Source organism: Ursus americanus, chromosome 5 (assembly GCF_024610735.1).
Source record: "Ursus americanus isolate L20-20 chromosome 5, mUrsAme1.1.p, whole genome shotgun sequence".
NCBI lineage: Eukaryota > Metazoa > Chordata > Mammalia > Carnivora > Ursidae > Ursus > Ursus americanus.
Genome location: NC_142131.1, coordinates 74,222,836 through 74,238,891, shown reverse-complemented (window position 1 = coordinate 74,238,891; position 16,056 = coordinate 74,222,836). Strand labels below are relative to the sequence as shown.

The following is a 16,056-nucleotide window of genomic DNA, read 5'->3' as shown; positions in this document are numbered from 1 at the left end:
AATAAGTAAATAAATAAATAAAATCTTAAAAAAAAAAGATCAGTCTCTTAGTCATCTATAAAAGAACTGAGAGAAAGTAAGACATACTACACTAGGGATGTTTAGATTTCTCCATAAATCAGAGAGGAGAACTGGACATTTGATAATTATATTAGGTCCTGTATCATCCCAACAGAAGACAAAGAATGGTTCTTGCCACTACCTGACAGATGACTTTTTACAATACTATAGTCTTACATTTTGAAAGAAAACATTCATTAAGAATTTCTTTTAATTGGCTATAAAGGAGCAGAGGCAGTGTAATTTTTATGTAAGTCTTAATAGTTCATAAAGCTTAGTTGATAACCATAATTTTTCCTTTATACAATGCTAAGCAGTTTTTTTTCATTATAACATAAGGATTTTGCAACATATAAAATCTACAACAAAACAAGATATTTTTATAGAATCCTTTTCTTAAGGGCAACATTTAGTACCCTGTTAACAATGACTAATACTCAAACAACAAACATATTCACTGCGCACTTTATATAGTGCTTTCTCATATATTACCTCACTGGATGCACAGACAGCTCCCCCGAGGCGGAAATGGTAGGTTTTCTATCACAGACAAGTGAACTCAGGTTTAAGCAGCTGTGTGCCTTCCCCACTTCATACCACTGCTAAGTACAGCTTCTGCATCCATTGATGTCGACTTATTCAGTCAACAGTACCAGGGTGACGAGCTATAATACCAGAGAGCCCAGGAACCGATTTCCTTTCATTTTAAGACATTTTAATAGCATTAACTGGCTTGGCAACCAAAAACCAAAACCCTCTTTTTCCTCTTAAATAGAAAGAAATGTATACAGAAAACAATCCAGTTCGAACAACCAAATCGCGACCTGAAAAAAATCGATACACATCCCTAAAAGGCAGACGTATTACCAACAAGAAAGCATTTCGACAGAGAATATAACACAGTCAATGCACAAAGACAGAGCACAACAACTACACCTTGACGTCACTCAACAGTTTGTAGCTCATCGTGAACTCAACTTACTTTCTGTTCTCCTGCTGTTAATCAATTTATTTTCCAATTCTTCCAGCATACTGTGCTCACTTCTGAAGTCGCTTTTTTGGTTGTAGAAATGGCTGTGTTTATCTTTTTCTATGTTAATAACTCTTTAGGAAAAGAAACAAATGGCATAAACATAATTTAAATATATGTTTCATTGCTTAAAATATGAAGACCCTCATTATCATCAGTACTTACAGATGGATTAATTCAACTAAGGAGCCCAAATATAATTATTAGAATCAATAAGGGTTAAGGAGTCGAAACAGTAGTTAGAAAAGGGTCAAGTTCAACTAGACTCATGAGTAATTTGAATTGCTGTTTAATTTACAAAATGTGAGTTTCAGAAAAGGCAGTCATGCCCTTGCTTTGGAAACGCAGTAGTGATTTGGCTCTTGATTCCAAGTCAGTCTTACTGTGGCCTCAAAACGGCCACCATTGCTGATGGGTTGCTTTCAATAGGAGATACAGTAAGCCTTGAAAACTGACCTAAGACCTTTAACCTCGCCTGGGGTGAACCCCGTCCTCACTAAAATGTGAATAATGGCAGCTCTCTACGACCTAAGCAGGGCTGTGATTAAATTATATGAGCGCACATCTTCGTGCAGTAAAAATGTACTATGGAAATGTGTTATTAATATAACTAATAAAACAAAACTTTCAAGACGCAAACGATCCGCATAGACGGGCATTTTGGTATATTTAGGGAAATCATCTACGAGGACTTCAAAGCTTCTGCGTCATCTTTGCTCCCTGGATTTAGTCCGTCTACCAGTAAGGAGCTCCAGTGTTAGTTCAAACCCCGGGGTAAAGACAAAACAGATACGAGCAAGGTTTTCTGGTTGGATGAAGCAATCTATTTTCTGCTTCCAGAAATCAACACAAATTCTTCTCCAGGAATCCTGTATTTAATGAATGGTGTCTGGCCGTTGACTTAATTTCATACAACCTGAAGGGTAACTATCTTAGGGAGAGTTTCCCGATGTTTTCCACTCTGTCATCTATTAAAAAAAAAAAAGTTAATATCTGTAAAGTTCAGTGGGGTAAAGAGATGGGACTGCCCTGGGCTGCCTCAAAGGCTGAGAAGATCATACCGTAGTACGTGGGTTTGGGAGAGGAGGCAAAGGGTAGAACAGAGCTGTCAAACATATCTCAGCCTACACGTCAGCTCTTAAGGACTGAGCGTGGCTACTGGAGTCCCGCGCTGAGAACCGGAAGCCCATCCAGACTCTGGCTCCAGGTGGGGGAATTCTAGGATCAGACAGAAATGTCTGCATATACACGGGATATGCTAGGACAGCCAGTAAGTTATGTTTTGTGATTCCCGGATTAGAAACAGTCACCTGTAGAGACACTGAAAATGTACCAGTGGAGACAAACGGCTACCCACAGGAAAAGATGCTCAACATCGCTCATAACAGGAGAGAGATGCAAAGCCAAACTAGACCAGAGTAACACCGAACACCTGCCAGACTGGCAAAAATCACAAGTGGAAACACCTATTCTGTTGACACAACTGTGGGGAGATAGGTCCTCTCGCACATTATTGGTGGAATTGCAAATTACCTAGGGAGGGCAACTGAACGAGATTTATTACATATGCAAACCCGAGTGCCTTTGACTGAGCTTTTCTATCTCTAGGAATTTCTCCTGAAGATGCACTTACACGTGTACAAAATGATGTGGCCCTACGTAGGTACTGCGATTCGTCATGGCCGAAGAGCGAATATAACCTAAATGTCCATCGCTGTGGGCGGGTTACACAAATTATGGTGCACTCACGCCCAGGGACACAGTAGAGCAGTACCGTGGTCTGTGTGCTGACAGGGAAGGAGCTCCCAAGACACCCTCCTCTTCTAACAAAGGTTTTATATGAAAACGTTAGACCCAAAAGTAGGGAGTGACCCAGTGACTCCCCCCACGTACCCGCACACCACTCTGATTTGACAATTTGACCTCTCTTGGTTCACTAGCTCTTTTCCTTTTTTAATCTCTCTCTCTTTAAAGCATTCTAAAGTAAATCCACTACATTATATAATTTCACCTCAGCATCTCTGGAGATGATGGAAACTTGACGATAATGCCATGATCCTGTCTGACAAAATCAACAATCCCCTGGTATCTAAGATAGACTCTTCAGTTAAAAATAAAGCAAAACAAAACAAAAGATGCAGAGTAGTGTGTACTGTATGCTCCCATTTATACAAAGAAAGGAAAAAATCGGAATATGTATTTTTATTTTCTCCTAAGCATATAAAAATCCTGTGGAAGGATACATAAGAAACTAAAAATAGTGGCTGTCTGCAGGGAAGAAAAGTGGGTGGCTGGGGCCCGGGGTGAAACAGAGGCTTTCCCCTGTGTACCCCTCAATGTGTGTTGAATTTTGAACCATGTGAATATATTATTTCCCGTGCTGAGAACAAAACAGAATCATATTCTAAGCTGTGTTTTTTTGTATTCAATGAAAATTGTTGGCCAGAGACATAGTATTAATGGATTTTTCTAATATTGTTTCCATGAGTTTGTCCAAAATCTTATCGATAAGATGAAAAAGCCTAGTCAGAGCTGTAAAGCCAACACATACTGGTAAAGAAAGCATCTATAGCACCATAATCTACTGGTTTGCTACAGACATGGCCATTAACCACTTGGCCGATTACCTATCTAGAGACAAACATAAGCCAGACCCTTCACCTACAGTCCAGTCCTACTGAAAGTCATGCATTTCAGAAATAAAAAATAAAATAAAATGGCATTTTCCCAAATTCTGAGTATTAAACATGTAAGCATCGTATCAATGCGGAGAGCACTTAATCTCCCAAAGATACAATATGGTATAACGGGTCAGAATTCAAACAGTATGCTTTTTTTGTTGGCAGAACTTCGAAACAGAACTGCCCCTAATCTCAGTCCAGAGACCATTCCTTACAACAGGCTCCGTTTCTCCTGATTGCTTTAGCAAATTGGTATTGTACAAATTCAAAGCAGGGTTTGGACAAAGCTCTCAGTTGCAGGGTAGGGTTGGGTGCTATGAGTTGTAATGCTTTTGACCACCCTTCACTATACTTATCCCACCACGGTGCGGCTGACGATGTTGGACATCCAACAGATAGCACTGGCTATTAAAAGAAAAAAATACACAGACGCTACAAGTTAAAATAAAAGGCCAACTTCTCAATTACGCTAGTCACGGTGTGCAGGACAGATGTGAAAGGGGAGAGACCAAAAGGCCATTTCAAGAAAAATAACTCGAGGGTACAGACTCTTCATTAAAACGACTGACTCCCTCAAAAATATTTACCAGGTGCTTACACTGGTCGATGAAAATATGCTGACGTAAGCGAGCTAAAGAAAGAACTGTTTTGTTTCCTTTGAAATACACTGATTCAAAATAGCATGTGAAATCGAAATAACGCTACTGAAAGCTCTGTATTAAATAGTCTGTCGTCACTTGTCTTTTTCACACCCCTGCCTTTCTCGCTCATCCAGTGACTAGCATTTTGTAACTTAATGTGGGACTGGATAGGGTGGAGTAGAATTAACTTCATGCTGTCCACAATAATACGGCTAGTAACGCTAATTGAAGATACTGTTCTTGTACTTACTGATTTTTTAATTTTTCCGCTGTGCGTATGAACTCTGCTTTCCTTGTCCGGCTAACTTTCTGCTTCCAGTTTTGAAGCTGAAAAGGACGCATCCCACCTGAAGTACCAAAACAGCTATCATTCTACACAGAGAACAAAAGCAAAGTCACCGTCAGTAATAAAAATGGCAAGAGATGAAGGCAGAATTCTTTTCAGAGAGAAAGTCAGTAATGAAGTCTCTTGGGGGGTAATTTGGGGGCCCATCTCATTTAATTAAAAAAAATACATACTATATGGTGACTAACATACCATAATAAAAATAAATAAATAAATAAATAAATAAAGATAAAATACATTTTGTGGAAGAAGGAATATATACCTGAAAATGCTACATTAAGAAATATTAAGTCTCTGGGGGATTTTTACAAAAAGATCTAATTATTTCAGTCATTTAGCAATATGTATGAAACGCTTATGACATGACCTGTGGGGTGCCAGACACCAGGGAAACCATGACGACCCACATCAATATGGCCCCGGCAGGGCGGGGGGCAGATTTACAAAGAAAAGAGTAAACGATGAATAAAAAAAAAAAAAACACCACTTGCAATAAGTGCTACTTAAGAAATAAACAGGACTGAAAAGGCAATAATGGGTTAAAGGACTGTTTTTTCAGTTAGAATGGCCATAGAAGTTCTATTGAGGGGATGAGGCTTAAGGAAGATGGGAGCCAGCCCTGTCAAAAACAGTAAGGAACGGGGTCCCAGGCAGAGGGCCCAGCATGTGCAAAAGCCTCAGGGCCGGAAAGACCTTGGCTGGTTCAAGCAGAGAGAGAACCATGGGGACATGATGTCGGTAAAGGTGGGGAGCTTGATAGGAGAGGAAGGTAGGCAGGCAGGTACGTGGCCTGTCACATTGGCATTTTAAAGTCACTTAGGGGGTGTGGATTTTACTCAAGCGTTCTTTTTTTTTAAAGATTTTATTTATTTATTTGACAGAGATAGAGACAGCCAGCGAGAGAGGGAACACAAGCAGGGGGAGTGGGAGAGGGAGAGCAGGCTCCTAGCGGAGGAGCCTGATGTGGGGCTCGATCCCAGAACGCCGGGATCACGCCCTGAGCCGAAGGCAGACGCTTAACCGCTGTGCCACCCAGGCGCCCCTACTCCAGCGTTTTGAGCAGAATACCATGATACACGTAATTTTTCAAGAAACTCTTTCTGGCCATTTTCGGAGGATCAGTTGGTGGGCGGTGGGGGAGGAGGTAAAGCAGGAATGGAAGCAAAAGGATCAAGGAGGCAGCTGGTACAGCAACACGGATGAGGAAGGATGGTGTCTCGGACCACTGGGGTGGTGGCAGATAGAAAAAGAAGTAAGACGAGGGGCGGCTGGGTGGCTCGGTCGGTTGAATATCCAACTCCTGGTTTTGGCTCCAGTCCTGATCTCCGGGTCCTGGGACTGAGCCCCACATCAGGCTCCACGCTCAGTGCAGAGTCTGCTTGTCCTTCCCCCTCCCCTTTTGCCCTCCCCGCGCTTTCTCTCTCAAATAAATAAAATCTTAAAAAAAAAAAAAGAAGTAAGACTAAATACACTTTAGATCTATAACCAAGAGGAATTGATGACAGATTGATGTAGGAGATGAGAGAGAAAGGAAACAAGGCTTTACATTTCTAAGAGCAAGCAAAAAAAAAAAAAAAAAGGTAATGAATTTAGGAAATATTTTTTTCACTGAGATGTAATTCACATTACCATATAGTATGTCTATCTAAAGTGTACAATTCAATGGTTTTTAAGATATTCACAAACGTGTGCAAACATCACTACTCTCTAATTCTGGAAAATTTCCATCATGCCAGAAAGAAATCCCATACCCGTCAGCAGTCACTCCCCACCCGTCTTCCCTACAAACCCCTGGCAACCATTTATCTATTTTTTACTCCATGGATTTGCCTGTTCTGGACAATTAATATAAATGGGGTCACACAATGTGTAACCTTTTGTGTCTGGCTTCTTTCACTTAGCATAATGTTTTCAATATTCATTCACGTTGTACCATAAATCTGTGTTTCATTTCTCCTTATGGCTGAATAATATTCTATTATACAGATCTACCATATGTTATCTGTTCATCAGTTGATGGACAATGGGCTATTTCCACTATATGGCCAATATGAATAATGCTACTATGAATATTCGTGTGCAAGTTTTAGTATGAATCTGCTTTCTCTTGAGCATACAACTCAGTGGAATTTTCGGATCATAAGGTTAATTCTACGTTTTACTTTCTTGTTTTAAAAATTGGGTTGTTGGGGTGCCTGGATGGCTCAGTCAGTTAAGCGTCTGCCTTTGGCTCAGGTCATGATCTCAGGGTCCTGGGATCCGAGTTCCGAATCAGGCTCCCTGCTCGGCAGGCAGGGAGTCCGCTTCTCCCTCTCCCTCTGACTCATGCTTTCTCTCGCTCGCTCGCTCTCAAATAAATAAAATCTTTTTAAAAAATTAAAAAAAAATAAAAATCGGGTTGTCTTGAGGCACCTGGGTGGCTCAGTTAAGCATCTGCCTTGAGCTCGGGTCATGATCCCATGGTCGTGGGACTGAGCCCTGAGTCAGGCTCCTTGCTCAGTAGGGAGTCTGCTTCTCCCTCTTTCTCTGCCCCTCCGCCCAGCTCATGTTCTCTCTCTCTCTCTCAAATAAATAAATAAAATCTTTTAAAAATAAAAATAAAAAGATAAAAATTGGGTTGTCTTTTTATTATCGAGTTGGAAGCATTCTTTATATATTTGGGATACAACTCCCTTATCAGATAAAAGACCTGCAAATATTTTCCCAATTTCCCTGAGCCATCTTCCCACTTTCTTCGTAACATCCTTCAAAGCACAAACATTTTCAATTTTGATAAAGCCCAATTTATCCATTTTATCTTTGGCTACTTGTGCATTAGATATCCTAAGGAAGAAAGATCCAAAGGTCATGAAGACTCATATCTACATTTTTTTCCGAGAATTTTATAGTTTTATCTCTTACATTTAGGTTTCCATCTATTTAGGGTTAATGTCTGTATATGGTGTGTGGCAGGAGTCCAACTTCGTTGTTTTGTATGTACATATCCACTTATCCCAACGCCACTTGTGGAAAAGAATCTTCTTTCCTTATTGACTTATCTTGGCATCCTTGTTGAAAATCAATTGCTCATAAACATAGGGTTTACCTCTTCACTCTTACTGATCTGTACGTCTATCCTTGTGCCAGTACCACACCGCTGATTACCGTAGCTTCATAGTACGTTTTGAAATTAGGAAGTGTGAGTCCTCCAACTTTGTTCTTCAAAAGTGTTTTGGCTATTTTGGGGCCCCTTGCATTTACCGTATGAATTTTAGGATCAGTTTACCACTTTATGCACAAAAAAGGCAACTGAGATTTTCACAGGGACTGCACTGATTCTGTAAACCAGTCTGGGGAGTATTGCCATCTTAACTCTTCATATTCATAAACCTAAAATATCCAATGATGTAGGTCTTCCTTCCTTCCTTTCAATGATGTTCTGGAATTTTTAGAGTATAAGCTTTGCACTTCTTTCGTTCAATTCATTTCTACGTATTTTATTCTTGTGATACGACTGTAAACAGAATTATTTTCTTAATTCCATTTTTGAATTGTCCATTGCTAGTATATAGAATTAAAACCGATTTTTATTAATTGCTTTTTTATCCTTCAATCTTACTGAGTTTATTTGCTCTAGTTTTTACATGGATCCTTTAAGTTTTTTATATACAAATCATGCCAGCTGCAAATAAGGATAGTTTTACTTCTTCTTTTCCAATTTGTTTCTCTTGCCTAACTGCCCTTGCTAGAATATCCAGTAGATAAGTGGTGAGAATGGACATTCTTGTCTTGTTCCTTAGCTTATACAGGAAGCTTTTTTTTAATTTTTAAAATTTTTTATTATTTATTTATTTATTATTTATTTATTTTATTTAGATGAGAGAGAGAGCACAAGCAGGGAGGAGGGGCAGAGGGAGAGGGAGAAGCAGACTCCCTGCTGAGCAGGGAGCCCAACATGGGACTCGATCCCAGGACCCTGAGATCATGACCTGAGTTGAAGGCAGACACTTAGTGGACTGAGCCACCCAGGCACCCCTGTGGAAAGCTTTTAATCCTTTGTCATTAAGTATTATGTCAGCTGTGGGCATTTTATAGATGCCTGTATCAGATTGAGGAGTACCCTTATATTGCTAGTTTGTTGAATGTTTTTTTATCATGAAAAGGTATTAGATCTTGTCAATTGCTCTTTCTAAATCTATTGAGATGATCATGTAGTTTGTCCTTTATTCTATTAGTAAGTTCTATTATATTGATTAATTTTCATATGCTGAACCAATCTTGCATGTCTGGAACAAATCCCAACTAATCATGGTATGTAATTCTTTTTATATGTTGTTAGATTTGGGTTGCTCCTATTTTGTTGGGGAATTTGCATCTGTATTCATAAGACACACTAGTCTGTTATTTTCTTTCTTGTGATTTCTTTGTCTGATTGTCTGATGATGATTGTGGTATCAGGGTAATAATAATGAGTTGAAAAATGTTGGGGGCACCTGGGTAGCGCAGTCGTTAAAGCGTCTGCCTTCGGCTCAGGGCGTGATCCTGGCATTCCGGGATCGAGTCCCACATCGGGCTCCTCCGCTGGGAGCCTGCTTCTTCCTCTCTCACTCCCCTGCTGTGTTCCCTCTCTCACTGGCTGTCTCTCTGTCACATAAATAAATAAAATCTTTAAAAAAAAAAAAGTTGAATGAGTTGAAAAATGTTCCCTACTCTATCTTCTGAAAAAAGTTTGTTACAAAACAAAAAGATACACTGATACTGATTTCTGTATTTACCTTCCCATTTACTTACAAGTACTGTTTATTCACATTCCTCTTCATGTGGATTTGAATTTCTATGTAGTCTTTTTATTTCAGTTTAAAGGACTTCCTTTAATATTTCTTGTAAGGCATATATGCTGGCATATATGTTAGTGTTTGTCTGGAAATGTCTTAATTTTTCCATTTTTAGAGAATAATTTTGGTGGACATAGAATTCTTGGTTGACAGTCCTTTTCTTTCAGCCCTTTGACTATTCGTCACACTGCCTTCTGGAATCCAACGTTTCTGAAGAGATGTCGGCTGTTAATCTTATCGAAGATTCCTTGTATGTGTGAAGTTGCTTCTCTTTTGGTACTTTCAAGATTTTTTTCTTTTTGTCTTTGTCTTTCAACAGTTTGATTCTTATGTATCCAGTACGATCTCTGAGTTTGCTCGGCTTGGAGGTTCATCAGGCTCTAACGACATGTAGATTAATATTTTTCGTCAAATTTGGGAAGTTTTCGGGGCACCTGGGTGGCTCAGTCAGTTAAGCCTCTGACTCTCAGTCTCGGCTCAGGTCTTGATCTCAGCGTCATGAGTTCAAGCCCGGCACTGGGCTCCACACTGGCTGTGGAGGATACTTACAAAAAATTGGGGAAGATTTCAGCCATTATTTCTTCCAATATTCTTCATGGTGTCTCACAGGACTCTGAGGCTCTGTTCATTTTTCTTTTTTTCTTTCTGTCCCTCAGTCTGGATAATCTGAATTGGCCTATCTTCAAGTTTCCTGACTCTTTCCTTTTGCCAGCTCAAACCGGATGTTGAGCCCCTCTAATGAACTCTTCATTTGAGTTCTTGTACTTTTTAATTCCAGATTTCTATTTGATGTTTTAACACAATTTTAATCTCCTTATAGGTATTTTTAATTTGGTGAGAAATCATCCTCATGCTTTCTTTTAGTTCTGTAGCCATGGCTTCCTTTAGTTTTTTGAATGAATTTAAAAGAGCTTATTTAAAGTTTTTGTCTATTATTTCCAACATCTAGTCTTCCTTTGAGATAGCTTCTTTTTACTGCTTAAAAAAAAATTATCTTGTGTGCAAACCATACTTCCTTGGTTTTTTTGCATGTCTCATATTTTTTTTGTTAAAAACTCGACGTTTAAAAACTATAATTTGGTTAATATAAATATTATATTAATATATAACTATTATTATATGATATAAATACAACAATTATTAAGAAAATATAATTTAACTCTGAAAATGAGATTCTCTTCCAACGCCAAGCTTTCCTGTTGTTGCCGTTAGTCAACTTTCTGAACTAATTCTGCAAAGTCTATATTCTTTGTTTGTGTGGCACTGAAACGTCTGCTGGGTTAGCTCACTTGTCACCTCATGGTTGACCGGTCAGAGGTTTTGCTAGATGCCACGAACAGTACATCTCCCAGCCCTCGCTGAGCGGGTCTGTGTGCATACCGGGACATAGCTTCAACATGCAGGCACGAGGTTTACAGGTCGACCTTAGCCTTCACCTTCACTTGCACAGAGCTTCAAGGCCAGCCAAAGAGGAAGGCTTAGGGCTTTCTCAGGTCTTCCCTGGTGTATTGGTTTCCCACTGCTATGGCAACAACTGACTACAAATTAGTTTAACACAACCTTGCTGGCTTAAACAACACAAATTTATTCTCTCATAGTTCTGGAGGCCCAGTTATAATAAAGGTGTTGACAGGTTTGTGTTCGTTCTGGAGACTTCAGAGGAGAATCTACTTTCATACTTTTCTTCAGCTCTTAGAAGCCACCTTCATCCTTGGCTCATGCCCCTTCCTCACATCACCGTATCCTCTTGTGTCCATTGTCACATCTCCTACCGCTGGCTCTGATCCTTCTGCCTTCCTCTTATAAGGTCCTCTTATAAGGACCTTTGTGAATACATTAGGCTCACACAGATAATCCAGGATAATCTCCCCGTTTTAAGAGTCCTAATTCAATCACATCTGCAAAGTCCCTTTTACCACGTAAGGTCACAGAGTCACAGATACTGGGGATTAGAATGTGAATATCTTTGGGGGGCCATTATTCAGCCTACCACACCTGAACATGGACATAACCCTATGCATGTGCGTGTTTTTCTAGAGGAAATCCCTTATGAGTCATCGTGTCAAGTCAGAGAAGAAATGTAGTTATTACTGAAGGACTACCCCAAGCAGCCAAGGGCCCTAACACTTAGGCCATCAGAGGGAAGTTCACTTAAGAAACAAAACAGAAGGGGCGCCTGGGTGGCACAGCGGTTAAGCCTCTGCCTTCAGCTCAGGGCGTGATCCCGGCGTTAAGGGATCGAGCCCCACATCAGGCTCCTCCGCTATGAGCCTGCTTCTTCCTCTCCCACTCCCCCTGCTTGTGTTCCCTCTCTCACTGGCTGTCTCTCTCTCTGTCGAATAAATAAATAAAATCTTAAAAAAAAAAAAAAAAAGAAACAAAACAGAAGACACAGTCCTACCCTGGTTTAAAGCAGGGCCATCCACTAGTGTGACACTGCTAGAGATATATTTAAAAACTCATAATTCAACTACTAAAACGATTAAGAGGGAAATGGCATTTGAGAGGAAGGTAGAGAGATCTGTGGTCTTCAGTCTTGAAAGGCATTGGTAAGGGGGATTATCAACAAATAATATACAAATATGACAAAGGACAGACAGGGCATGTTATTACTTTTCATTATGGGTAAGACATTTATAGGGTTCCACGCCCTAAGGAGGTTGTAGAATAAAATAAAATATAAAATGTTTCTAAAACTTCAAAAATAATTTCTCCAAAATAATTTAAAGGAACTGTTCTAGCCTGATGTAAGTCCCCCTCTATTCATATATTGAGGGCCTGCCCCCCTTCGTGACTATATTTGGAGACAGGGCTTTGAGGAGGTGATTAAACGAGGTCATAAGGGTGAGGTCCTATTCCAACAGAGCTAGCGTCCTTATAAGAAGAGGAAGAGACACCGGTGATCGATCGATCTCTATGTGTGCAGAGGAAAGGCCATGTGAGGACACATGAGAAGGCAGCTATCTACACGCCAGAGAGAGACCTCACACCCCCAAAACAATCCTGGCGGCACCTTGATCTTGAACTTCTAGCCTCCAGAACTGTGATAAAATGAACTTCGATTGTGTGAGCCACCCCGTCTGTGGTATTTTGTTATGGATACCCCAAAAGACTAATACAGGACTTCTAGTAGTTAGTGAACATCTCCTACATCATGAGGTTGCCATCAGGAAAATCTCTCCTCAAGAAAACACTAGTTGGTTTCACTATCAGAGTCAGTGGAAATGTTCATTCACTTAATCGTGTGACAAATATTCAAGTTCAGCGGTAGGCTGAGCATTTGAATGTGTAGGTATGTGTGTGGTATACTGAGGGACGTACGAAGATGGATTAAATCCTCAAAAACGTCACAAGAGGGTACAGCAGTGATTCTAATTCCTTTTTTTAAGGCTGGAACACCCTTGAGAGACTCTTCTCTGTTACTTACTGCTGTCATCTTCAACTACGAGGCTGTGCCTCCCCTAAAATGATGAGAGCACATAAAGCAGGGTATCTCAACCTCACTCCTGACATTTTGGACTAGATGATTTTTTTGTTGTGGGGGGCTGTCCTTCGGCTTCTACCCACTAGATGCTAGTTGGACACATAACCCATCCCGACCCCAGTCGTGACAACCAAAAACGTCTCCAGACATTGCCAAATGTCGGGGAACGGATAAAACATTTGAAACAGTTCCACAGGCAATTTTGGTCCAAGCCCTGGAAGGGCAAACCTCTGAGGATCACCAGAAGGGACTGATAAAAAGGTTCATCAGGGGCGCCTGGGTGGCACAGCAGTTAAGCGTCTGCCTTCGGCTCAGGGCGTGATCCAGGCGTTATGGGATCGAGCCCCACATCAGGCTCCTCTGCTATGAGCCTGCTTCTTCCTCTCCCACTCCCCCTGCTTGTGTTCCCTCTCTCACTGGCTGTCTCTCTCTGTCAAATAAATAAATAAAATCTTTAAAAAAAAAGGGGGGGTTCATCAATAACAATCGTAGGCAACTTGTGAGAAATGCAAATCAGGAGACAAAACACGGTTATGGGAATTTAGAGAACAAATCACTTTGAACGAGAGTAAGCCAGAGAGGTTTCATGGAGAAAGCCAGAAAGACGGCTAAACCACTAGGATCATACATTAAACAGAATGTTAAAAATTATTTTTAAAATATTTTATGCATTATGTATTTTTATATATTTTACTTTTTTTTCCCCCTGAGACATTTGGGCCAGAGTTGGAATAATAAAGAGAATTACAGAGGATGTGTGAAAACATTTGCCCAAAGTGGAATTTCCTGAGCTCATACAAGTAAAGACAGAAAATTGCTATATTCCCTTAGAGGAAGAAAAAGATGGAACTTGCCCTCAGCTCACAAAGACCTTTCTTCAGGTTTGGATTGATCCTTAAATATTTAGTGAGAGTCTATTATGTTCCAGGACTAAATACAAGAGTGGAACTGGGAACACAATAGGGAATAAGGCTTCTAAAAGTTTCTGCCTTCATACAGCTTACATTCCATGGTGTGGGTGGAGGTATGGAGAAAAATGAAAATATGTAATAGAGCATACAGTAATAAGTGCTATGCAGCAAAATAAAACCAGAAAAAGGAATAGGGCATGCTGAGTAAGGGGATTCGGTCTGGGGAGGTCATGAAAAGAATCACTGAGCTGAGGGCATTTGAACAAAGTTACATGAAACACAGACGGCCATAGAACCAAGAGGGAAGAGCATTCCAAGCAATTACAAAGCTTATAAGGTAGGAGAGAACTAGGCATGTCTGAGGGTCAACCAGGAGGCGGGTATGGCTGCAGAAGACTCAGAGCAGGGGACTGGAGAAGAGCTAACAGGGAGACTGTGGGGGTAACTCACAGACCCTGTGGTCCATGGTAAGGACATCAGCTTTGACTAGGAGGGTTCTGGGCAGAAGAGTGTCATCATTGGACTGGATCGCCCTGGCTGTTGAGAATACTTTTGGAAGGCAAGGGCGTTAGAACAGAACCCAACTAGGAAAGTATTTCAGCCAGGGAGAAATTATGGTGTGGACAAGGATAGTGGCACTGGAGGTGTTAAGAGTGGGATTCCCGATTTATTCTGCAGGTAGAACATGGAGGAAATGCCCATGCTTTGGGCGTGGACCGTGAGAGAATGAGAGCAGTGAAGGTCTTTGACTTAAGCAACTGGATCCAACCATTCTTGACGATCCTCTGGTCAGATCTTCTGGCAGATCTCTGGAAACACACCTGCCTCGGACCACCCCTTATTTATTATACCTCCTTGTGTTCCCAGCTCAGGTACAATAACGAAGCAGCCACCAATTACTGGGCACCGAATCTCTCTCCAACCAAGCGCTGTGCCAGGGCCTTCCCAGACAGAAGGACCCCTGCTCGGTAAGGTGCAGTTACCAGATCCAGTTTTTGGAGAAGGCACCGAGTCGCGGAAATGATATGTTCTCATCACAAGGCTAAGAAGCGGCAGAGCCAGGGTTTCCACCCATATCTTCCCTCGATTCCAAAACCACATGGAGGCGGCTCTGTAAAAGCAGTTAAACGCACAAGCCAACAAAGCACAACGCCCGGCGTGGGCCAGGCCGCGAGCAAAGGGAGGCTAACGTCGCGCCTCCCGCCTCCGGAACCGCGCTGCAGAGGACACCTGCTCAGCGAGGGCAGGGACCCCGTCCCGCCCCCGACACCCACATCCCCTCAGGCCCACGCCCGCCGCCAGAGAGGCTTCTGGCCGTTCTCCATTTACCTGTTGCGGCACCTGCGCTGCTCCCACTCCGCTCCCGCTGGCCGCGCCCGCCCCCGCCACAGCCCCGGCTACCGCGGTGGCCGCCGCCGCCACCACGACCGTCGTCAGGGCGGCCATCTTTCCTCGCCAAGCCGCTCGGGCCGCAGCGGCCACCCGGGGCCAGGGGGTTCCGGCCGCGGGAGCTCCTGGTCCTGCAGACCGTTCCCTGCACGGTGAAGCTCCACGGGACGCAAAGCACAACAGAGCCAAGGCGCAGGGCGGGGCCGAGATGCGGGGCGGGGCCCAAACGCGGGGCGGGGCCGGGGCGTAGGGCGGGGCCGGAGTTCAGGGCGGGGCTCTGCCAGGTTGCCGGGCGCCGCCGAGCCGGAGTTCAGGGCGGGCAGGGCGGGCAGGGCGGGGCTCTGCCGGCATACAGGGCGGGGTCGGGGGGATAGGGCGGGGCTCTGCCGGGATGCAAAGCAGGACCGGAATGCTGAGCGGGGCAGGAGCAGGGGCGGGGTGGGGGCTCAGGGCGAGGCGGGAGCGCAGGCGGGGTAGAGACGTGGGGCAGGGTCTGTGAGGAGGGTGGGTCAGGGCCAAGATGTGGGGCGGGGCCGAAGTGTGGTGCGGGGCCGACGTGGGGCGGGGTCGGGGCGGTGTAAGGCCGAAGTGCAAGGTGGGCCGAGAGATAGGGCGAGACTCTGCGGGGATGAGAGGCAGGGCCACAGGGCTAAGTGGGGCTGGAGCAAGGAGCGGGTCTGGGGTTCAGGGCGAGGCGGTA

At 42.8% G+C, this 16,056-nt stretch overlaps 1 protein-coding gene across 2 annotated transcripts in view; it reads right to left on the bottom strand.

The window, feature by feature from the left end:
- Nucleotides 1-15,553, bottom strand: part of CCDC112 (coiled-coil domain containing 112) — a 30,792-nt gene extending 15,239 nt beyond the window's left edge. The window contains exons 1-3 of one of the 2 annotated variants that reach the window (XM_045794902.2): nucleotides 15,297-15,553; nucleotides 4,663-4,784; nucleotides 1,043-1,164 (exon numbers count right to left, since the gene is read on the bottom strand). In XM_045794902.2, the coding sequence (XP_045650858.2) occupies nucleotides 1,043-1,164; nucleotides 4,663-4,784; nucleotides 15,297-15,413 (361 nt within the window). In that variant the 5' untranslated portion in view covers nucleotides 15,414-15,553. The remainder of the gene's footprint in view (nucleotides 1-1,042; nucleotides 1,165-4,662; nucleotides 4,785-15,296) is intronic. The other variant, XM_045794901.2, reaches the window with a different exon arrangement.
- Nucleotides 15,554-16,056: the final 503 nt, after the last annotated feature.